This window comes from Centruroides vittatus, unplaced genomic scaffold, assembly GCF_030686945.1.
Source record: "Centruroides vittatus isolate TY-2023 unplaced genomic scaffold, ASM3068694v2 scaffold_944, whole genome shotgun sequence".
Taxonomy (NCBI): Eukaryota; Metazoa; Arthropoda; class Arachnida; order Scorpiones; family Buthidae; genus Centruroides; species Centruroides vittatus.
In genome coordinates this window covers 2578077-2603903 of record NW_027122722.1, presented here as the reverse complement: position 1 = coordinate 2603903, position 25827 = coordinate 2578077, and the positions used below count along the sequence as shown (strand labels likewise).

The following is a 25827-nucleotide window of genomic DNA, read 5'->3' as shown; positions in this document are numbered from 1 at the left end:
TGCATTAAAATTTGTATATGAAATCTTTACTTTTTTTTAAATTTTATATTTTTTTATTCTAATGTTTATTATAAATAAAGTTTTGTAAATTATTAATAAGTGTTACTTTATGTGCGGCCCGCCAAAAAATTTTAAAATTTAAATTGGCCCGTTGGTTAAAAAGGTTGCTCACCCCTAATCTAGATGGTTTAATACAATAATAATTAATAGGATAGATGTACTGCACCTATTCTGGCCACATTAAGAGAATTTTCAACTTTAAGAAATATTTTTATATTCTTACATTTTTTTAAAGCAATGAAACAGTAAAAATAATGCAAAAACATGTTCTCTTTTACTTTATTACATTAATATTTATTAATTTTAACAGTTTATAAACAAAATTTAAATTTTTTAAAAATAATACAAAAATCACCAGTTTTCACCATGCCTGTACCAGTTCTGGCTCACTTGTGTAGTACAAGTTGTAGCCATCCCATGTTTAAAGAGGTGACACTTTTATTATTTTTCGTGATAAAGGTTTATTATTTGAAGTTTTGGGTGTACGATTCTCCCGAATATATGTCGTTCACAGTTCTCTCTTTCAATCCTGGTTTATAATCTGATTCCAGAAAGTGCGTACTGCAGACAACTGACCAGTCACTTGGCTTCCAAAGTTTTGAACTGTTTTCATCTGTAAATTTTAAAAATAGATAGTATAACTAATAGATTTACTGTATAAGCTACCTATAAATAATTTGTATGCATAAATAGATAAATTGTACAAAAGTTTAAAATGCAACTGCAATCTAGCCTAATCTCATTGCAGTTAGGGGTCGTGCAAAAACCGTACTTGTCCTCATTAAGGAGAGTATATGTATTTAATTTTATTTGTATTTAAAAAGCTGAAATTAAGCGCTTTTCAAATACACCCATGTGATTTTTAGCAATGTCTTTCTACCGTTTTTGAAATATCAGAGAAATTCAATAAAAGGAAGCGTTGCTATGCAAAAAGTTTTAACATCATGTTGATCGAGTTATGAAGTTAGAGGAATATTAATTTTTTCAGATTTTTAAAAGATATTTAATATTAAAAAATGTTAACTAAAGATCGCGCCGGATATGTGAGACCAATTCGACTCACGTAGGGTTAATTATGGAGTATTAAATATATCTTACCTTTTCTGCTGACAGCTTTTATCCATTTTCAACGTAAATTCTCTTCCACGGGATATTCGTAAAAACTTGTTCCATCCTTTTTTCGATTTGTTTGATGTACAAAATGGCATAGAGCAATGAACCATTTTAAATCAAACCTTTTAAAAATTCACCAGTATCTTGATATAAAGTATTTTCGAAATTTTAATTTTTTAAAATCTATCATAAGCACGTCTTTGCAACAGAATTAGCATTGATCACTTGGTCGAATATTCCGGTCATCAGCGCTCCTAGTGAGGACTATGTGCAAACCGCCTCAGGAATCGACACACGTGTTCAAAGCAAATGACTAGGCTGTAGTTTTACTCTTCGGATCGGGCGAAAAAGCCGACGTTGCATATACGCCACGGTGCGGAAGAAATGGACATTAATGCTCGCTCGGGATGTAGACTTTTGTCTAACGGACTACGTCACTCGACGGAACGAGATTACGTCAACTAGTAATTTCCGTCGACCTTCATCCGACAATTGTTCTAAAGGTAATCCTCCGACTCGGGTCGTTTCTTTTTACTCGGAAATTCATCGCCGGCGAAAAGTAAAGGTCGGACCGGAGCACGGAAAGGTTGTTGGCCCGACACTGCCCGTTTCCGCTTCCGTAAGTTCTTTCCGATCACCGTCGCCGCTTTACGGCGCGTTCTTCCGGAAGAATTAGCGAAATTTCATAAAATAATCGCCCGTCGCTGCCGTAACGAAATTTCTAACAGACGACAAACGTCGACGCCGAAGATTATTTATAGTTCTGTGATTCTTACACGCGTTACTATTTAAAGTGGTGGCGCACAAACAATTGCCAAGAAGAAAGGCGGATAGATCCGCAGTGGACGGTTTCCGACCGGCTCCTCGCGGAACCCAGGGTTTCGCAACCGAATTAGTTTTCCAATTTAATTAATATCTTAAGGTATACGAGGAAAATTCATTTAGATATTCCCGAAAAAGATTAATATTGCGCGGGAAAAAGGGACGGCCCGGATCCCGCGCGGCTGGCATTTGTGAAAAATAAACTCCCGTCGACTCTAACGGCCAGAGAATCGAATGTCGTATTTAACTCGCACCACTGGATAAATTGGCATACTTTTGCTGTCCCACACTTGTTTAGTCGTCTGACCCTCTTGAGAAAATGAGTTCACACGGTGTGAATTCATTTTTTTCAGGAAGGGAGTCGACTTATTTATTAATATATACATATTAATAAAAATGCCTTAACATTTTATGCACTTTTATATATAAAATAATAGATAAACAAAGGCCGCGTTTTTTTATGCAGCGAGATTGTAGCGAAATGACGTCACGAGCAGTGTTGGCCAATTAGAAACCAGTTTCAGTGTGTTCGCTGTAAAGCTCTTCTCGAGCGCTGCATAAAGAAACGTGGCCAAAAAAGAAAATATACAATCTGTATCAACGTCACAGTAGAATCCGATTTGGATATTATATAGATTACTCCCAATGGAATTTCGGGACTTTGAGTATATATCTGAACTCAGGGGACCGAGACGTTGGCTAAAGCAAATTCGTTCATCGAATCTTCCTGTTTCGGGACCGATACTGAAACAAAAGGCGATGGAAATTGCTGGGGTATTTGGAGTAGAAACCAACTTTAGTGCCAGTGAAGGATGAGGTACTGTACTACATTGCACTACTGTATTTTCCTAATTGTGGTTTTGTGGGTTTTTTCAACTTCGCTTTAGTTGTCATATCGGATAACTCGATACATTTCCACTTCCCCTTGGGGTATCGACTTATGCAGACTCGACTATATATATATTTTTTATTTAACAACGCCTACGGCGCAGAGCTACAGTTCCAAAATGGTGGATTTGGATGCAGCTGTTGGAATGTTTTCCGAATTATTTTATTTGAAATATTTCTAAAGTAATTCGTTTTGGGATTCAATGCCTTGTTTTGGAGGTAAAATTTAATGATGTAATAATAAAATAGAATTAAGAATGGCTTTTATTTTTGGACTATAGTATTTTGATATCCGTAGGCTTCCATAGTGATATTTATTTTGACACTCGAAAAAGGCCAATGGCCACAGTATCGTATAAGATTAAAGATTAAAGATAAACGGTGTTCTTTTGCAGAGGCGGCCATGGCCGTTCGTTACCAGAAGAGTGCCATCGACCACCTGCAGAAGGTTCTGGTCCGAGTTGTTCCGTACCGGACGCTGCCCGGGCCCTTCGCCGTGGATTGCCACCGAGTTTATCCCGGTATTTACGTGGGAGACGAGTAAGTGGCCTTTGTTTTTATTATTTATTTGCGGCGTTAGCGGTCAAACGCGGGTCGTACGTCAAGCGATAACTTCTTTTCGTAACACTTTGCCAAGTAGTCACCGAACCAGGCGCGCGTTGCTCTCTAAATATTTTCAATAATAATAAGTGAAATACGGCAAGTGGACATCCGTCCCGTAAAGTCTGCGGTCCGATTGCCATAGTCTTTTACCGTTGCTGTCAATTTGCCTCTATCTCTACTCAAATTTCTATTTCTATCTTTACGGCGGGCGTTTCACCTGCACCGTATGGTGACCGTAGAAATTTTTTTAAACACCCACCCGCGTGCTGAGTGTTTTAAACCTTTCTTGACGTTTTGTCGGTTGTGACGTGTGACGCGCCTGTCCACTCTCCGACTTGCCAGTTATTGACCCATTCGGACAGAAAGTTACGAGTGTATCGGTTGATGTGCGTTTTTTGTCCGACAGGAAAACTAAAACGCACGCTGCGAGCTTTGTTTCGTTTTCCCGGGAAATACCTAGAGTATTGTTGAAGCGACGCCATGAGTTTATTATTTTTTTTATTTAAATTAATATGATAAATTAGAAATTACGCCGTTTGCCAAAATATTTACAATCAAGAGTTAAAACCCCGCTTTCTCTCGATCATTAAACCCGGCACACGGTCGTTGCAGGAACTCGGCCAGAAAAAAATCGTATTTACGAGCGGAAGGAATAACTCACGTGTTAAACGCCGCGGCCGGCACCAAGTTCGGTCAGGTGGACACCGGAAGCAGTTACTACCGAGACGCCGACGTGGATTATCTGGGATTGAACCTGATGGACGCACCCGGCGAGAACATTCAGCGCTACTTCGACCAAAGCGCCGCTTTCATCGACGACGCCCTGGTCAAGGGAGGTGGGTCTTCCGACGTTTTTACTATTTTCGCTCGAAATTACGCTCCGCAGCCGGCGCGGAAATTTATTCCGTTTTTAAAAAGGAAACCGTGGCGTAAAGTTACGAGTTTTGTGGGTTTATCGGTTAAGACGAAGACCTCAAACAGTAAGGCGCTCCTTATATTACCGCCTCCTAAACGGGCACCAGCGACCAAGAAAAGTGTTCGTTCTTATGCAACCGGACTTGCACCTCCTTTTCCCGACCCGACATTTACGCACGAAAACTGTCGTTTCGCCAGTTGGCCGACGGCACCCGTAGAAGAAAGCCTACTCGCAGCCACTGGTCGTAACTTGTGTCAACTTTTACTTAAACTTGGCCAAAGTTTAAGTTTGTTAGCGTTGGCATTTGCTGCGAATTTTAGTCATTTTCATATTTTGTAGTATCGAATTAGAAAAGCCGATAGGTTTATCAGCCTCTCCGCCGATATTTAGTATCTTTCCACCTGTTTTGTACCCACGGCAGTGGAAACTGTCCGTGGACAGAAGTGTCTTTGGATTTCCTGGTGATGAACGTTTAAGAGAAAAGTGGACATTCCCAATAAAAAGAGATTTTCCACTCTGAAAATTCACAGGTTAGTACATTTTTATTCCAGGTTAAAGCCAACAAGTTTTAAACAAAACGCATTCGTTCGAAAATTTATATTGTCTTAATTCCAGAGGCCTTAACTCCACGAGCTAGAACATACTACGTAGAGTGGCTGTGATCTACGGTGGCTACATACGTACGGCATGGCCACGACGGCTGTTTTTGATTGGCTGCGCCACATTCCTTCCGGTTTTGTATTGTTACCTGTTTGTCTGCGTTGAAACTGTATATAACGAAAATTCTCGGCACCACTGTTACGTCTTTTGACAAAGGAACGTCCCCGATATCACCACTTTCGTAGCCATAGCCAAATAATTACGAATTTAGAACGTAATCGTTAAACAAAGATGTCATACTTTATTACGTTTCGCGTACATCTGAAATCAACCGTTTTCAAATTGTTACCGTTTTATTTAGGCATGCTTGATGACAGTTTCTGTACCTGTAATGTACAGTACCTGTAAATATTACAGGTACAGAAACTGTTTTTAGAGACAAAATATATTTGTGGCCTGCCGACCTACGACCTGTGCGAAATTTTGCCCGCCATTTGCGGGCCAAATTCCGCACAAAGTTGCCGCATTCGATTAAATTGCCACCACATTTAGTTTTTTTTTTTTTTTTTCGCTAAGATTTGGGCAGGGTCTTAGTTCGAAACGGTCACTTTATTGGCGTATTTTACGCGACTTGACAAAATAACGCGCCACTATTTAATACACCGAACTAAAAGGATAAAGACTGGGCCAAGTATGACGGACGGATCGGCGGTTCGAAACAATGTGCGTATTAATCGCCATTGTTATCTCGAACCGCCATAATGGCCATTATACTATACAGTCAAACCTGTTTTTATGCGGGGGATAGGGACCGCATTAAAAAAAAACGCATTAAAAAAAATCTCACGAAACTTCACGAATGGCTGTAAATAATAGTTTTCGCAACACAATTAAAAAAATAATTTTTTTATGCGGTCAACAGGGACCGCATAAAAAAAGTCTCACATAGAAAATAACTCAAAACCGTACGAAATAGAATTTATTGACAACAGATGTCAGCACTTGACTGCATCGTCTGGTCTATCGTCTGTTTTACATATTTTTGTCCAGGTGGTGTTTTGTTGACTTAAAAAGTAAATTATTTCATTTTTCGCATATTCATGCAATATTATTACTATAATAAGTGCATTTATGCTATAATAAGTTTATTTAGCTATAATAAGTCAACGTGAGACATGACGAATCGCACGAGACTGGTCGCCAACTATACCGCACAAATTAAAAATTCGCATTAAAAAAATCGCACAAATAAAAATCGCACATAAAAAGAGCGCATAAAAACAGGTTTGACTGTATTTTACTAATAGAGTGAAACATAATTAAATAACAATCGGGCGAATCCTGACGAAAATTTTTGGGCATGTGAAAGTTATAATAACAGGCCTATCTCTAGCACTAAACAATAGGCAGAAACGTTATTTGGTATGAATAAAAAAGTATAGACTATTATAAAATATATACACATTATATCTACACATGAAGTATATGAAATGTATTGTAATGAAAAAGTGTTAAAAATTTATGATAATTCAATTTTTGTGGACCCTTGACACTGGGGGCCCAGGGCTTAAGCCCTATTAGTCTCTGTGTTGATGTAGGACTTTGGATATGCCCCTGTACACAATACATGTATGCTGACTGGGTACCGCAAGCTTCCGATACAATCTGGCCGTGTTAAATGTTTCGAATGACGTCATGCGCGCAGTTGTTTGCTGCGGCAAACCTCCACACGAACAAGCAATCGAGTTCCAGCAAGCATGGCGCTGACTTAAAACGGCTAGCCGCTAGCTGTCAATGTAAAAGCAAACAGAAATGATAAAAAAATTTACATGTTAGAATAAATTATTATTGGCATATTTGTTCTCATATAAAAAAATATATTGACAGTCAAAATTTTCTCTTAAGCATGCGGCGCACGCTAAGCAATCAAGAGAATTCGCCCGATAAGAATTAATACAAATATATCAACACAATTTAAAATAATTATGCAGTTAGGTTTTTTTTTTTAACTCTTTCCACCCTGTGGGCACTAAGAGGGCCTCTTTTAGTAGGCCCATTATGGGTTCGGCCAGGCCCACAATGGGGCGACCGGGTGGTGAGGGACGGGGCCCGACATATCCGAACGGACCACCCCCCGAAAAATTCCTGGGGATTATTCGACCCGTTCGGATTCGATCCCGGGTCCCCCAGAGCAGTAGGCTGCCACCTTTACCGCTCGGCCATCCGGCCGTCATGCAGTTAGGTAATGCAACTTCCATTTATTTACTCAGGATATATAGTAGAAAAATACCAGAGCGTCGTTTATCCGAAAGCATTCCAGTCGGACTGTGTCGTGCTGAATCGAACGTTTTTGATACTAGATTAACTTCTAAAGTATAACTTTTTTTGTTTTTATATTTTTCAATATATTTATTTTGTTTGTACAAAATAAAGAAATAATTTTTAACGATACAGTAGCCACGATTATTATAAAAATTTTCGTTAGGCTTAAAACCGACAAAAATTCAACGCGAAGCGACACGCAACGGAGAAAAATTTCAACATCGGATAGGTTAATATATTTTTCCGTGCACAATCGGTTATCCGAAAAATATATCCGAACCACCCTAGTCCCCAATTGATTCGGATAAACGACGCTCTACTATATTTTAATTTAGTATGAGGGCTGGATGATTTTATTGTTTTAAAATAACAATTGTGACCGATGGAAATACAATGATCTGTTGATGGTGGAACAATCATTTGACTTATTCAATTAACATCTTATTTTATATTGGTATTAATACAATTTAATCGGCAGTTATCTTGTGGAGCTGCCTAAAATGACAAAGACCAGCAAAATTAATAATGCTTTTTAGTACAAACAATACAAATACATTTCAACATTTATTTATTTTTAATTAAATTAAATTATTAGATATTTTAAAAATGCTGTTACCACTTAATCTGTAATATATTTTACATGTTTAGATTATTAAAACTTCTTTCGTAACTTTAATATAGTAATAGCGTAGAGTTTTATTGTTAAACAGAATATTTGGTTTTAAATTTACATCAACATATATGTATGTTAAATATTAATCTTCACACAACTACTACTAATATACGTTTATTTCATGCGAAAGTGTTAAATATTTCTGATTTAAGACTAGCTTTTCTGAGATTCAAAACTTTTATTTATATAGATAGATCAATAGTTCTAGTCAGAACTCTCACCAGTGATTCAATGAATAAAGCCAGTGAACTTTGGCAGTTGGTGGCGGGTTCGCACTCTACAACAAGTTGCCCAATCAGACTTCTACGTTAGTAACACGGAAATAGAAGCCAGTTTCCTATAGAAAGTCCTCTCTAAAGATATTCTCGTTGCGTTGCTGTATCTCATCAAACCAAACCTAGTCAGAACAGACAGGAAATTTTGTTAGCGTTATTAGGCTAAATGGGATTTAATAAGACCACTTCGACACGATAATGCATTTTTTGTATACGAAGGAGGTAAATTTAAAGAGTACAACATCTAAATTAAATTATAATATGACTGGGTACGAAATAATTGAACGAATAAACAATAGAAACAATTTGTATTATAGAACAGTAATATCTGGCCCATTGTTGAAATTACAAGTCAGAAGAATTTGACAGATGGCACAAGAAGAATTTGACATTTTTCAAGTGAGATGTCCAATTTGTTCGGAGATTTACAACGACCCGGTGTCCCTGCCTTGCGGCCATCTCTACTGCAAGACGTGTATTGAGGGGGTCAGAAACATCATGAATGTCTGTCCAATGTGTCGCTCACCGATGGGCAGAATTAATAAAAGTGACCAACGAGTAAAGGAAATAAGGACGTTCATGGCCACACATTACACCATCTGCCATTTGTGTGGGAAAACAAAACAAGTTTCGAAACTGCATAAACACATGAGACTATGCGAGGAGGCAGCAAAAAATTCCGACATAAAAACCTCCGCTGGTATGAAAATAATTCGATGTCCAATGTGCCGAGAAAAGATCGCACCGAACGGACTGTTAAAGCGCCTGAAAAAAAGGAAGAGGCGTGGACCTTCGTTTATTTGTCAGAAGTGCGCTTTGAAAAAATACGGCTAAATCGAGATGGTCGGATCATTTAAAATAGACGTGAACAAAATTCTCAATGAATAATTTTAAATAGAAATAACGCTTCGTTTCGACGAATCTAAATGCAAAATTTCTGAATTTTAAGTCATTAAAATTTGATTTTATTATTTACGAATAATTTCTTTATTTGCAACAACTGATATAAACAGCAGACTTTCGGATCCTTTATAGATCTGTTCGTGGTGATAACTTTTTATATTTTAACAATTTCGCGGAAACAAAATAATTTGTCAATTCTCATGGAAACACAATGGCGGACGGATTTATTGGTTTGTTCCATTGGGAAACGAAAAAAAAAAAAAAAAACACGGAAGTTTAGAGGTTCTACAAACTTGATATTACTTTCCGAGCTGTTGTGTATCGTATATGTAAAGTATTGAAATCATGTGAAATTTGACCCTCCGGATTTTTTGCAAATCTCCGTTTTTCGAGACCTCCCGAATTCAAAAATGTCAAGAAAACTGGAAGAAAATGCCATATGTATGTGTACGTGTATATGTAGCCTATACGTCTGAGAGTGTGTGTGCGTCGGGGGCATCTATTTTGTTTAGTATCCGAGGATAGAGTAAACAGTAAGAAACGAAATAAGGCAAGGTAACTTGTATATAAGGGGTATCGATGCTATTAAATTTTGGTGGTTAAAGGTCCAGAAGTGGGGAGCTAGATGTGCTGTGTTATTTCTCCAGAGGGGTGGGACTTAAAAAAAATTTTACTGGATATTGGCATTTACAATAGTTATGAAAACGCGCCATTATCTTTAAAATTAAGTCTTTTTTATAATAATTAATAATATAAAAGCTAATTTTAATATCTCATAACATACGACGGCAGACAATTTTTAACCTCGATCTAGTGTCACAGTGTTTTTTAAACGTGAAAATCTCATTTAAATAAACACTTATCATAATTCAACAAAATTACCCCACGGGTTTTTGTTATTAAATTTTATATCGTAGCATAATTGAAAGTTACCGGATTTTCTAATGGAATCTTTAATCTCCCATTCGAGGACTGAGAGGATCGAGCGAGAGTCATTGCTAGATTTTTTTTTACTCCCTTCTGACGAATGACGACCGGCCATTTCATCACTCAAAATAATACTTAGGCCCTCCGGTGCAATTTCTAATAAGAACTTTGGCAAGTACCCGAGCATTCACAATCCGGTTTCCGTTTGCCCAGTCACCAATCTGACATTTACGGTACTGATTATTATACTGTAATATTTATATTTAGGAAAGAGACTTAGACTGCGTACTCCAAAGAAGTACACGCTACTATTCATTTAACAAAATTAATACCCGTTAATTTACATATAGGATAGGATAATTATAATAGCAAATCATTAGCCATTTCGTAGCGGGTTCTCACCACTAGAGAGAGAGTTTACAAGTGATCGCGAGCTGTTAAATACCTGAAGTTGTAGGTCTTTTGAGGAGATCGTATACTTGCAGGTTGGAGAAGGTGGACTCGTCCCGTAGGATGATGAAATTGGCACCTGGCAGGTAGGATCTGGTCTAGTCTAATAGGATGATGATCTGGCCGCTGGCGGCGATGACTAGATAGGCGGCAGAGTCGATTGAATCTTCTTGAGTATAGTTGCAACTCTCGATGACGGCGAACTGCTCTGTCGTCATCGATCTTTCATCTTTTATTTGGGGGTCTTCCCATTTATTTCTCATGCTCATTTTTGGTAAGGTTAAGTTTTTTATCCAATAGATGACTTTTCGTGTGTTAGGTTTCCGATGAACTCATTCAGAAGATGTCACGTTGCAAAGGAAGCACGTTGCTAATTCGTGGAAAATACAATCATTTCCCGCTATCGTTGTTGAGAGAAAAGCTTCTTTTTTTCCTCTAACACTTAAAATAAAATATCTAAAATTCTCTCGTAACTCCCTGTTTTTTTCAACGTTTCTCTACCTAGCCCGGGCTCTCACACTAACAAGAAAAGTACGACGTACGGGTGCGAGACAACCACTAAAAGAGCTGAGAACATTGTGACGAAAATTTACAGGCCGGCATTGTGACCATGTCACAATAAATAATCGCTGGTTGGAATTAGTTTGGTTTATTTAGTTACGGCAACGCCACACGTGACAGATCTCTGAGGGGAATGCAATCCGAGAAGACTTTTATATAAAGCTAGTCCCTATTTAGGTGTTACCAACATGAAGAAAACCCAGAAAACTCCACGTGACCAGCTCGTTGGCCATGCTCTGAACCCACGACTAACTACCAGAGTTCAGTAGTTTTATCCATTCGGGTACGGAGATAGCTTATTAGAATTAAGAAAGTAGCGTTCAGAAGTGCATAAACCCGGGTAATTTGATGTGAAAAATTAAATACTTATATACTCTTTATGGGGTAACATTTTCCATTCCACGCAAGCAAGTGCTATATGCTATGTGTCTGTAACCTTATGGCGCAAAATAGACGCGCGATATCGTTGTTGCAGTAATTAAGTGAATATATATACATATAATATATATGTAAAGTTTCTTTTCCCGCCTTTTGATTTCTGTGGTTAACACGTGGTCCTTTCTTCTTGACCTTCTCGAAACTTCTGTTTAAGTGTTGCCAGATCTCGAAGATTGTTCTGGTGTTGCCAGATACCTTTACATCCCCCCGCTTTGTAGATCCAAGAGTAGGTTGTTGTATAAGCGTAACTTGGATATATGGACGACATCTGACAGTGGCCTGCCGTCATTAGAAGCGGTGGAAGCGCCGCTTCCACTTCCAATGACCTTCCCTTGCAGTTTCTAAAATATAAATTTTCATATTTTAACGTACTTTGAATTAATTAAAATTAATATTTTATTATAACTGCATTATGTATCTTATTAAAAAATTTTATACTACATGTGAAAAAAACGATAAGATTGCTATTGTATATTCGAATATCAGTGGCAGAATGGAAACGCTTACGAGACAGCTTCCACGACGAGAATAATTAAATGGTGTAAAGCAGCCAGAGGGCATTGGCGCATGCGCTTTACAGAGCACCAACCTCAGCCGGTTTAGTTGGTGGAAGCTACACACGTGTAAGGGCTGTTTCACACTGTCACCGACTGGTCCGACCGGTCCGAATCGACCGAGCCTATAATCGGACCGACTAGTAGTAAAAGAATTCACACTGAGTACGATTATGTCGGTGGCCGACTCGTAAGGACCAATCGGAACGCGTCTTACAGATCAGAACACTAGCCAATCGTGGTAAGTTTTTCAATTTAAACAGAAAACATGGCCGTCTTTGAAAGGTTGTCGTGTGTTCGCGGGCTAACGACACCATTTTAGCATTTTTAATGTCACTTTCTCTTGTAAATGAAATGTATTATGGTGAATTAAAGTAATTCGTTTTGTTAATATCGATAAGTGCCTGCGTATTTCTTAATAAAGTTGTTCTTAAACGAAGCAAATAGACGGAAATAAAAAATCGTTCGTAACTTTTAAACGGTTGATCGTAAGTAATATTTTTTTAATACCAATCGATTCAGCGTATCAAATTACATTTAGATATGTCTACGTCTATTCGTTAATATGAAGTTTAAGACTATTTTTTAGCTGGATACCTTTCGCTTTACTCTAACCAATTATTTTTTTCAATGTCGCCTTTATAATCGGCTCGCCGAATATCGTAAAGCCATGGATATTTTCTGACTTCGTTTATTAAAGCTTCCGAGAAAACTTTACCTTCCGCCATTTTCTAACTTCGGATAAATCTAAACTCTGATTGGTTACAGCTTCGAAGCTCTCATTGGCTGTAGCTCACCGACTGCTCCGACGCGACTACAAATATTTAACTTTTTAAATCTGTCCGACTGGAACGACCAGTCGGTCGACCGACTGCTGTTGCCATGGTAATACGACTAGGAGTCGGACCGGTCGGCCCAGTCGGTCATAGTGTGAAACAGCCCTAACGCTTCCAACAATTCTATCCCTTAGCCACTGGGTAGGGAGCTATCTGACTAAGTGAATTGTTTAATATTTAAAAAGTAAAGAGTATTCAATGTTATTTTTATGTACATTTCTTTGCAAAGTTATATTTAATTATAATTTTCTTTTAATTATACTGTAATTATATTGACAGATTTTCAGACATAAAATCTTTAGAATTTTTATCACTTTTAGATGTTAATAATTTTAATATTATGAAAAACAATTTTTCCAAGCGTGTTTTAATTCTATAAATTTATGGGAAATTTTTTGATTTATCTAAATTACGTAGCGAATCGCAATATTTATATTCGTGTCCGGACTATATTGACCAGTAACTCTTAAACATAAAACTTATTATAATTAACGTCGATCCGAACAAAGACGTACTAAAAGAATTATATGATTTAATATCATTAGTTTTTACGGTACCATCTACCGGTGGGTCTGCTGAGCGCAGTTTTTCGACCACGAAGCGAATTCATACATTGGCCAGGAACACTCGGTCGGAGGAAAAATTGTCGTCGCTAGCGTTGCTTTCGATAGAAAAAGAGCTTTCAAATACGTTGATGGAGTCGACGACCAGCGACTTTTATGATAAAGTAATTAACGACTTTGCGGAAAAAATCGCCGAATAGAGTTAGTTCATAAAAAATTTTAAAAAAACAAGTTTTTTGATCATTGTTTGTATCGTATCAATTTGTATTGTGTATGTATTATTTGTATTTTAGAACTAAAATACATAACTTGTTTATTTTTGTCATTTCCAGTATTTGTTTAAAACTTTTATGGAAATGTCATGTACCGGACAGGTCTGACTCGTAACGAAAGACGCGAAAAAACGATTAATTTAGAGAAAAATTTATTAGTTTAAAAAAACATAGGTAAAAGTCGTTTGTAGTCGGACACCCATTGTTTACATCAAACTGCCAGGCAGAAACTATAAATCGCGGAAGGAAGTCGTTTTATGATCGGTGGAAGATCGAATTCGTCTTCAATTTTGACTTATCTCGCGCTCCAGGGGACCTATTCTGAGCTCTTCCGATAACTGAACGAGAGCGATACACGGGACATTCGATAAGTCCCCTTAGCGAAAGGCGGTTAACGAACCTTAGACAAATCGCTATAGAGCTAGTGGAACTGCGTTGAGCGCCACCTGTACGCAGGCAAAAGAAACTTTTTCGGGAAAACACGAGCGTCTTTGGGTTAGATACGTACTGAGACGCGGTGCTTGTTTTCTGCTTGTGATAATGAAAAACAGTTTTCTGCCAACAAAACTTCAAAAAATAACTGTTGTGTGGTCAGTTGTAGTGTTACCTATATTACTGAGCCGCCAAGTACAAAGTTTTATTCGTTCCCGCATGAATAATAGTCCTACCCTGAGACGAAAAAGAAATGGCTGACTGCAATTTAATTCCTGAGGTTAATTACATAATGATGTGTTGCATTCTAACCAATCTCCAATCTCCTGTTAACCTTAGTTGGCTCTATTTTAAATTTAGTTCTCTAATGTAAAGTTTAGTAATTTTTTTTTATGTTATTTTGTTAATCTGACAGATATTAATTGGGATATGATGTGATATTTGAATTTACGATATCTGTGGAAGAAAGGAGTAAGAAGCAAAATTAGTATTTTGAGGAAATGAGGATAAGAATTTCCCTATTAATACAATACTATTAGCTATTGCTATGGTCCTTATTGAAGTTCCTTTATATATATGGTTAGTTACAAATTTCATTATTTACCATGAAATAGATATATAGTTTACTTCTTCCACACCACCCTTTAAATTGTACAAAATTAAGAGTATAATAAATATAAGAATATTAATACTGCTCAGTCCCAATGATCTACAGACACTTCTCGAGTTACGACCATTCGCACTTATGATGAAAAATTTCATTAAAAAATTTTAAAAATCTATCAATTTTTTATAGGTTTCGTGGAATATATATCATATACATATATATCTTGCACGTTTTTGGCGATTGATTGTCATCTTTAGTTTTGTTGTGTAGTTAGTTACCCTTCGCGTGTGCTTGTGTAAGATGGCTAACTGTTTTATTGAAGTAAAGTCACTTCTTGACTTACGACCCTTTCGACTTACGTCCGAATTTGCGGAACCGAACCCCGTTGTAAGTCGAGAAGTGACTGTATTGACTAATGCAGGCATTACTTTGAGCTTAAACTGCAGAATATATGTATATATTATATATAATTAAATATATACTTATAAATAATATATAAATTTAGAATTTATCAAATTTCTATTTATTAAAATATAAATAGTTTTACATGTAACATACAAAATTCATACAGGATAAATTCATATGTTGCAAGAATGCTATTATTCCTCAACAACAATCAAATGAACAAAATGATGAAATAAAAGTAATGAACATGAAGTACTGAACTTAAAAATGATCACATTGAAAAATCACTGGTAAGATCGTCATCATCAGAATCTTCTTCACTAGAATGTTTTTGTATGGTTGAAGCAGATGATGGTTTCCAAGTGTAACATTTTATCATTGTTGCTTTTAAGAACTCGATTTTGTAGTTTAATTTTTATTAAATTTAATTGCAAAAAAATACGTTCAACTGCTGCACTTGAATGAGGAAGCAATAAAAACATCTATTTACTGCCAAAGTAAAGTAGAAAAATATAGAAATATAGAATTAAAATGAATGTTTTGAAAGATACTAAATTGAAAGGAAAGATATTAGGATTTCATAAATAGTACTAGGAAAATGGTGTTGGATATCTTGGTACTGGAACAAGTAAAAAGATATTAGATTAGTACAAAAGTACTAGGTGAAACAACACTGGTGTTGCCTTTGTAGCCCCGATTCTGTTACTCGGCGTCGCCGCTAGAGGCGCCTCAATCTAGTTTCGCCGTTCCTTCCACTAGCTCTATTCTGTGCTCCACGTTAAGTGGGTTTCGCTATGGGTAGTCGGTCGAGATGTGTCTGGGTTCCATGCTATCGATAGCTATTACGCTTTAACCAATCACAGTTTAGTTAACATTGTATTTTGTCACGTGACTGCAACCCGCCATTTTCTAAGCGAAGCACGTGCTTTTAGCGTTGTCGTGTACTAGCACTAGTGATATAGTTTTGTTTTGTTTTAAAACGTCTGGGTCTATTACTGGGTCTATTTTGTCAGCCCATCCGTTAAGCAAATATGTATTTGTTTTTAAAAATTATAATTTACGTGATAGATAGTCATTTATGTCTAGTGTATAGTTTACTGTTAAGTTACGTATATAGAATGTATTTTTTAATACTAAAACTAATGAATTAAAGCCGACATTAAATTTAGATAAAATCTACAAAACAAAGATTTCTATTATTACATAATGCTAACGTTTTACAATTATACAAAGTATGTCTAAGTTTCTTTGTATATTTCTATATAACTTCATGTAATTAATGTATTTTTTTAATTCATTCATTAAGAATAAAATGACAAACTTAATTTTGCCACAAGTCCTACTTCTATAAACCTTATAACCAAATTAGAATTAGTATTATGATTAAATGTCAAATGCAATACGTCTTATTAAATGTAAATATTATTTGCGTAGACATGGAGTGACTGAAAAGCAAACATTAAAAGTAAAGCTTCACAAATAAAAAAAAAATCAACATTTCAAACAGGAGGTGGGCCTTCAGTTAATCAAAAATTAACTGAAGTTGAAGAAAGAGTATTAAATTTAATCGGTGTTACTGCTGTCCCCTCTCTCCAATTGCTCGTGAAGTAAAATCATTCTTACACGAAAAGACGCCATGTTGTTTTCACTTTCGTTACGTTCCTAAACGGCAGCTCGAGAGTGACCGATAACAAAAGCTTAGTTATCGCGCGTGGCTATCGGCACCGAAAACGAAACGTACGGCTCGGAATAGCATTTTCACGGTTGATTAAACGCGAATCACGTGGTTCCGATAGAAACTGGTTTTTATCGTATTCGTTAGCTTAACGATACTACTCAGAATAGGTCCCCAGCTAAGAGTCTCATTACGTTTAGTAACGAAGGACCAACCACTCGGGAAGCGTGATTGAGAGAGAACGACCAATTAAAATGGATGAAAGAAAGAATGGAGATTGATATAATCCCCGACAATAGAGGACACCTGGCACTCGGTTAACGTTCCGAATAACCATAACGTCGTGTGTGAACGCGCAAAAATAAAAATAAAAACAGTTTCTCCTCTATTGTGCCAACCTGTAACCCGTGCCACTTCGGACTTAGACCGTGTCCCCCACGCCAGCGGACGAAGTCTCCCCGTGCCTTAACAGACTTGTCAACGCCAATGTCCTAGGGCCACCTTCGATCGACCATCAAAGAACCACATTGACGCCCAGGATGTCCGAACGGTTGATTGTCCTAAAGCAAACTATTTTGTACATAGTATATGTTTATTTTATGTTTCTTTTTTGTCGGTTTTTGTCAGGTACTGTACGTCTCTTCTGCCACCACACACGTACGAATGGACCGTAGGCCATCACTGACGCGCAATCAACTGATTGCCCCTGGAAAGTCGGCTTCTTACAGAAACACAGGTTCCCTATCATCAAATGTCACGGCACGCCACTGGTTAAGTCTTAACCCATAAGTACCAATGCGTTTAAGAGGACGCCAGTCGGAAATTGCGATTTTACCGAATAATGCAAGTTTTTATTTTTCAAATTTGAAACAATTGTTAAATCAAACAATAAATTAACGATTTACGAAAGGGTTAGTTTTAATATTTAACAAATTTCAAAAACTGCTTACTTCTTACGATTACAGATAATGGTTAAAATTACCTATGGTGCCAAAATGAACTTATATGATCTGGCGAAGGATTACTTCACTGAGCGTACAGCTAGGTATACTCTAAATTACATCGAGGTTGAGAAGACCCTCGAAAGGGGTTGCCCACAGGGCTCGAAGTCTGGGCCAAGCTTCTGGATTATTCAATTTGATATTATTCTACGGAAGATTATGGATAAAGGGATTCGTTGTACAGCGTATGCCGACGATATTATGGTGGTTTGCCCAGGCAGGTCCCGTTTGTATATTGAGGTCAGTTGCAGTAGTCTATTAGAGGATATAGTCCGGTGGGGGATGGAGAGTAAGTTGCTCTTTAATCCTAAGAAGACTCAAGCGATGGTTTTTGCAAGGAATTTCTCTTCTGCTCTTCAGAAGCGGCCTCCAATAATTAAGATTGGAAGTGAGAAGATTGCTATAGTTCCTCATATGCGTTACCTAGGTGTTATTTTGGATAATCGGTTGAGTTGGACCGAGCACATAAAGAACTTGAAGATTAAAAGTAATATTATCTTTTCTAAGCTTGCCCAGGTTGCAAGCGGCACCTAGGGGTTAAAAGCAGATGCTATGGAGGCAATTTACGACGGGATGTTTATACCAATCATGACTTATGCTGCGTCAGCCTGGTGGGATAAGGCGAGAAATACTACGCAACAGAGGTGTCTTCGGCAGGCGCAAAGGACGGCGTTATTACGGATGACGAGATGTTTTCGGACCACTTCGACGGAGGCCCTTATGGTGCTGGCGGGCAAAGCGCCTGTGGAGCTAATTATTGAGGAACGTGCAAAGCGGTATTGGATAAAGAATACTAGGGAGGACAATTTGTTTGGTCTTTTGTTTAATCTGCGTAATCTCGACAGGAGTGTTCCGGTTAAATATTTGCCACATCCAGCCAAGAGGTGTACTGTTAATGTTGAGGCTGTTTGCAAAATAATGACGGATATTTATACTGATGGTTCCCGGTTGGATTCGGGTACGGGTGCCAGTTTTGTTGTTTATGAATTCAAGGAGGAAATCCATCACGAAATGTTTACGTTGGAATTATATTGCTCCATTTACCAGGCGGAGCTACTGGCAATTGAAAAGGCCGTGGATTGGTGTATCAAGAATCATCGGTTGGAGGGAGTTCGGATAAATACTGATAGTCGGAGTGCTTTAGAGGCCATGTTGGATAGGAGTTCCACTCATGCGCAAGTCTTTCGGATCCATACTATGTTATGTGATAATAATCTGGTGGCTCAGGTTCAATTCCAATGGGTTCGGGCACATGCCGGTATCATTGGTAATGAGCGTGCGGATTACTTGGCAAAGGAGGCGGCTATTGGTAACGATTTTGTTTTCCATTATGTTCCTATCAGCTGGGTAAAGAAGGAGCTGAGGATTTTGTCAATCAGGGAATGGCAAGAAGATTGGATACACAGCGATAAAGGACGAAGAACTTTTACATTTCTACCCAATGTTGAAGAGAGGCTTAGTCAGATGAAATGGTTCAGAATGCAACGGACAATCTTGGTGTGCCTTTCTGGTCATGATGGTCTGGGCAATTATCGGAGAAGGTTCAACTTATCTAGTGATGCTACGTGTGCCTGTGGAGAGGAAATTGAAACTCTTGATCATCTTGTGTACGATTGTACTCAATGGGAAGAGGACAGGTATTACTTAAAGTGGACGGCTTTGGAGGAAGGGTTAACTTGGCCCTGTGAGTTGTACCATCTTATTAGGAAGGAAACTACTTTTAACAAGTTAAAGGACTTTTTTTGTACCATTTTGAAGAGCAAAGTGGCTCTATTTCGATGTTAATTTTACTTTCTGAGCTGGGTGCTCAGTTTAGTACTTTCTTTTATTCGATATGTACTGTTCTGTTGTTACGTTTTGGATGAGGATTCCCATGTATGCTAGTTTCTATCCCCGTTGTGCGTCAGCGGTGCGGGGAGACTGATCCCCGAGAGGGGAAGTGATGATCTCTAATGAAAAAAAAAAAAAAAAAATGCGTACCAATGCGTTTAAGAGGACGCCAGTCGGAAATTGCGATTTTACCGAATAATGCAAGTTTTTATTTTTCAAATTTGAAACAATTGTTAAATCAAACAATAAATTAACGATTTACGAAAGGGTTAGTTTTAATATTTAACAAATTTCAAAAACTGCTTACTTCTTACGATTACAGATAATGGTTAAAATTACCTATGGTGCCAAAATGGCGGCTCGTCTTTGATTCCAGCAAACAGAAGAAACGGTGGGGACCACGTTCTAACCTAACCTAACCTATTCTGATAATAATTATGGTAATTTATTAACCAAATTATTAGAATAGGTTAGGTTAGGTTTTTTTTTTTTTTTTTTTTAACTCTTTCCGCCCTGTGGGCACTAAGAGGGCCTCTTTTAGTAGGCCCATTATGGGTTCGGCCAGGCCCACAATGGGGCGACCGGTTGGTGAGGGACGGGGCCCGACATATCCGAACGGACCACCCCCCGAAAAATTCCTGGGGATTATTCGACCCGTTCGGATTCGATCCCGGGTCCCCCAGAGCGGTAGGCTGCCACCTTTACCGCTCGGCCATCCGGCCGACGGTTAGGTTAGGTTAGAACGTGCGTCCCCATTGTTTCTTCTGTTTGCTGAAATCAGACATGATATCAATAATCATCCTTCTTGCTGTTTTTTCATTTTTACAACTTTAAAAAGAAGAAAAATTACTGTTTGAGTTAAATTTACTAGTTATTGTTATTTAGATAATTTCATTCAAAAACGCGATTTTGATCGCAATTTCCGACTGGCGTCCTCTTAACCATAAGTACCACTGCGTTTTCTTCCAGAAGAAATAATTAGAGAAACAGAAGCAGTTGATGAAAAAAAAAAAAAAAACTAGAAGAATCACCAGTGCTTCCTTGGGTTATCCAAGAGCAAGAAAAGGAGCAATTCCAAGTCAGTTTCCTGATGGCCCTCAACATTGGTCAACATTAATAATAAACAGAAAATCTCACAAAAAAAAAAGATTAAGAATTGAAATGGCAACTCTTGAGAAAACCTTCATATTATTAAAAAAAAAAAAAAAAAAAAATAGCAGCTTATAATTTAAAAAGAACATTTCACAGTCTGTCTGAATTAAAATCCTGCTTAACTAACAAAAATTGTTAATAGGCTGAAATATTTAGTCTTTTATCAAGGAAGTGTTGTTAGAACTAGGTGACACTTTTTTACCATTTAAAACAAATCTTAATATTTTTGTGGAATTTCTTCAAAAATTAAAAAAATGTGTTCATCTGTTGTATAATTAGTAAATAATCACATAGTTGAACATTATCGAGATTTATTAAATGAAGTAAAAACAATTATATGCAACTAATGAATCCGAAATTTCCTTTCAGAACAAATATGGAAATTAAATTGTAATAAGAATCATTGTCATTCTGCAGAATTAATTATTCTCTTACTACAGGCAAACAGAATTCAGTATCATAATGCCCTATCCTTCTTTCATAAATAGAATTTGTTCTAAATTTAATGTAAATCCCACAAAAGAGATGAATGAAAACTTATCATCAAATGTCTTGATTTAGATGAAAGTAATTATATTGACAATAGATGAAATTTATCTAAAATAGGGTTACCAAATGTCCTATTTTGGGAGGCCATGTCCTACAATTTGACCTTCAGTCCTCAGTCCTTCCACTTTTGAAAACAGCAATCTGCTATTAGTAGAGATGTAGCAGCAGCTTTTTTTGTTTACTGACTTCAAAAATGGTTGAGGCCACATGTTTGCATTATTGCTGTAGCAAAGTTAATTCCAGCTCCAGGTTCATATGTGTAAATGTAAAACAAGGATAACAATCAACAAGGTAACGTTAAGTGTGACTTTTCCTTTTTTGTATAACTTCATAAATGACGGAATTAAAATCTGAATACTTAGGCCTACTGTAAAATGTTCGTTACCATGTTAGGTATTGCTTTTTATTTGATTCCACTGTGAAACAAGTGTTCAGCTGCAAGTAAAGTGCAGAAGCAAGCTGAAATTGAATTTTTTTTTATTTCCGTCACTTGTTAATACTACTGTACTTCAAAATGTTTATCATCTTAGTCCTATCTTATCCTAGAATCAGAATGAGTAGTAAGCAAAACTGTTAAATTTAATGAAAAACTTAATAATAATACTGTGTGCTTAAATTGTTTTTGATCTTGTGTTGGATCTAGTTAGTTTAGTAGTTTTTTATTAGGTCTAAGTTAGTTAGTTCTAGATGGCCAGTTCTAGTTATGATGATTCTGGGGCTGTGGGGTTAGATCTGGACATCTCATTGGCATGCATTAAATTACAGGAGCTTCTGGACATAATTTTGGCCAACTTCCATTGCAATGTCGGGATGCTATACTTTTAACTGTCACAAGTAATGACTGTGATTCAATAAAGTAAAAATGTAGAATTACTATAACTTTACAATAATACTATTTTTCAAATTCTTCTCTTCTGTAATGTCTGATCGATTCCATTTCATTTGGAATGGGTCATGTCATTTATTTTTGATGACACAATTTTTGCACTTTGGTCAGTTCAGAAACAAATGCTGTTCTTGTTTACCCAAAGTAAAATGTTAGCTTTTCTCTCGATTAGACAGGCACTTGTAGACAACATTAAACTGTTAATTGATCGTTTCCATTACTAGTTTGTGTGAAAAATCAACAATCCACAGAATGTAATTTGTACAATTTTATAACAGTCTTATGGGCTTATAATTTCAACTTTTTTGAAGTTTTTACACCCAATTTTTTACTTCTATTAGTTTTTGTTCGAAAATTTAATTATTTAAAATTTGTTTTAAATCTTACCAACTCGTAATTTTATCCATCTACAGCAATTTTTACATATCCAGTTAATTACCCAGTTTTTAATTTCAATTTGTATTCAGTAATCATCTAATATCTGTATAAAAAATAAGAAATCAAGACCCAAAATTCATATCAGCATCCAATAATAAGGCTTATATAAATAAGAGTTCCATGTGTGATGTAAGTTACTGAAAAAAAGCCAAAAATTTTAGGCTTTAAAAAATCCAACATTAAACTGAATCAGCTAGGAATATCTGTTGTCTTTGTGCTCTATAAGGAACAACAGTGAGAATCTGGAGAGAAAACACAAAAGCCTTTCCTTAGATTTGAAAGATTTCTTTAGAATTTATTTAATCATTTGTGGGATTAAATAATTAACTTTTTGGAAAATAACATTTTTTTGAACAAACAAAACATACAAATTTTTAATTTTTGTGGGAAATTGATAGAGAAAGGGAAATAAAATTTCCTTCCAGTTTATCAACTTCCCGTGGTGAGATCTTATTGGGCTAGGCGATGAGACATCAAGTCACATGAAAAAACATTAACACACGATTGGAGAGGATTTAGGGATAAAAGGGGCAAACAGCCATTTTGGGGCTCTCGACAAAAATATCTCCAATGATATCAGCCTCCTGGGAAGATCCTCGAATTGTTACTTGGACGCCAAATCGACTAGATCCAAAGACATAGATCTACCAGAGGTATTATTGTAAACTCTCTCAGGTTACTAGAGGTATAATTAGTTAGCTATTCAATAGATTTGTTCTTTAGACATCGGAGTCCAAAAATCCAATATTACGATACTTTGTATATGTGTAATCTTCAATTTACCCATTAAACTTGTTATTTGTTAACTTGACTTCAATTTGAATTTATTTCGGATGGTCGGTCATCCTTACCGACAAGTCCATGACCCTTCCCACTTGAAAGAGAAGTTATACGTACCCTCAAAATGCGAGTTAGGACGCAAAAATTATCTTAACTGGTGTCAAGGGAAAATAGTCAGAATTTTCTGATTTTCTGACAAACTACAAGTGAAACCCATCCACCGACAAAGTGAGTGGGCTTCATGAGTCCAACACTGCAACAAAAAGGCTGAGAGCAATCTACTCAAACCTGCGGATTCTCACATATTGGTTTTTCAGGAGTGGGGTTTTCGATAAGACAGAACAGCTAAATTTAGTTATCTTTTCAAGAGAATTGGTTTATTTTTTTGATGTTTCCTTCAAATCTTTTGAATTAAATGGTTTGTTTTGATGTACCACTAGATAGAAGTAGGAAATAAGTCTAGAAATAAGTAAAATTAAGTTAAAGTTAAGCGGAGTTAGAATACAATGAAAGGCAAAAATCCTTTTTGTTCTCATGAAATTAAATATACAATACTTAGCATTATTTGTAGGTAACCTTAGCCAGGAATTGGCAGTTTTTTGATGTGAGAGGAACTCTTATGAGTGAAAACTATTAATTAAACAAACTGATGGCTATCAACAGTTCTCGTCTCCCAGAATCTACTCATAACCTCAGAAAGTAACAGGTAGAGGCTTCGTCTCTGGCCGTAAAATTACTTATGGCCAGAATACATTCCGGAATCTAGATGCTACTCGGTAAATCTGATACCCAGTCCCCATTGGTGGAATTTTCCACTGGCCTTGACTGGAGCAGGGTTGGTTTTCCTGGCTACAGAAATTCTTCTTGAGCACTACTGTATATTTTCCCACTGACTTAAACAAGGAAATTTCATTTCAGGCAAGGTTCTGGTCCACTGCATGTTTGGGATGTCGCGATCTGCCACACTGGTCTGTGCTTACTTGATGCTGCGCCAGGGAATGACAGCCGAAGAAGCGCTGACCACTGTGAGAAGTGCCAGAGGAGTCAGACCAAATGACGGCTTCCTTCATCGACTTTTGGAACTGGAAGAAGAAATGAAACATCGACCCAAAAGCCTTCTTTTCTGCTAATTTGAAAGTTTTTCCAAATGCACTCTTCTGTCTCTCGCTCCGAGCCAAAATTAAACTGTAGAAATAAAGGTTATGGGGCTTTCTTTCCCCATTTTGTCTCCAGTAATTTATTTCGCAGTTGCTGCCACTAAAGCATAAAGGCCTGTTCACCAGTTACCAGAAAAATTGTTACATCTGTTCTCATTCAGTTGTACTGAAAAGTTGTCAGCCAAATTATTTGTAGATAAAATATTTGTAAATTATAAACGTAAAAAAATAAAAACAAATGATTATTGTATTAAGTTTGCTCTTTTCTGAATGGTCACCACCTGGATACTAGAAAAACTGACATTTCAGCACCCATAAACATTAGCCAGATTCCATTGCCATGTGACCAGTCTTACTGTGAGAAACAAAATTCTCAGCTGGCAATGGTTTTCCATCATGTTGTGGCAAATTTGGCCAATTGGAAACAACCGGAAGAGTTGGTGGAAATTCAAATTGCTCAAATTTAGGAGCAACAAGAAGTGCAGTTTGGTTAGGTTAGTCCTTTTTTCTACAAGTGAAAGTGAATTTCTGTAGTTCTGTTAAAAGGAATTCTTTTAACAGAATTCCTTTCACACTACAACTTTCAACTACAGAAATTCACTTTCAGACCAAATTGTTGTTGTTGGACATTCCTACTGCTAGAAAAACCTCTTCAGAGTCGCCCAAACTTAACAGTGAAAACAGATGGAATTACCGAAAGGCATTCAACTTTGGTCCACTGTATCATTTCCAGAGGTAAGAAATATGGAATAAGGAAAAGGAAATATTTGCAGAAGTGGAGAGAATACATTTTTTGTACATCATTTTGCAAAGCATTTGGATATTGTCAATACTTTTTTTCTCACAAAGAACCACTCCGGGAACAGAACTGACAAATCCTGTACCTCCTACTAATTTCTCTCTTCACTAATGCCAAAAATTATTCTGTTGTCAATTTGACTCAAAAACGTCCCAACTTTGTTCTGAAACTCAGAGTACAATCGGAAGTAAAAATTCTTTCCCATCCACTCACCACCAACAAAATTTATAATTTCCCAAACCTGACATGATCACGCTTAGCCATTCCATCTGTCAGGTCAGATGATGATCCCTTTGAGAACAATGTATGGACTGCATCCATGCTTCCATCATCCAATGCC

The 25827-nt window shown here is 37.0% G+C and overlaps 1 protein-coding gene across 2 annotated transcripts; it reads left to right on the top strand.

The window, feature by feature from the left end:
- Nucleotides 1–1564: 1564 nt before the first annotated feature.
- LOC136990504 (dual specificity protein phosphatase 3-like) lies at nucleotides 1565–24938 on the top strand. 2 transcript variants are annotated; one of them, XM_067288903.1, is made up of 4 exons: nucleotides 1565–1676; nucleotides 3279–3423; nucleotides 4099–4322; nucleotides 24450–24938. In XM_067288903.1, exons 1-4 carry the CDS (start codon nucleotides 1568–1570, stop codon nucleotides 24659–24661), a joined length of 690 nt encoding a protein of 229 aa, XP_067145004.1. In that variant the 5' UTR covers nucleotides 1565–1567; the 3' UTR covers nucleotides 24662–24938. The 2 variants fall into 2 exon arrangements, with proteins under 2 accessions (XP_067145004.1, XP_067145005.1); XM_067288904.1 differs by lacking the exon at nucleotides 1565–1676 and adding an exon at nucleotides 1852–2051.
- The last annotated feature ends 889 nt before the right edge of the window (nucleotides 24939–25827 follow it).

What these genes read in the sequence shown, in the direction of transcription:
- LOC136990504 (XM_067288903.1), top strand. Translation starts at nt 1,568, where the DNA reads ATGCTCGCTCGGGATGTAGACTTTTGTCTAACGGACTACGTCACTCGA. An exon ending in ATCCGACAATTGTTCTAAAG is followed by an intron (nt 1,677 to 3,278) that starts GTAATCCTCCGA and finishes GTTCTTTTGCAG; the next exon opens with AGGCGGCCATGGCCGTTCGT. An exon ending in CGACGCCCTGGTCAAGGGAG is followed by an intron (nt 4,323 to 24,449) that starts GTGGGTCTTCCG and finishes ATTTCATTTCAG; the next exon opens with GCAAGGTTCTGGTCCACTGC.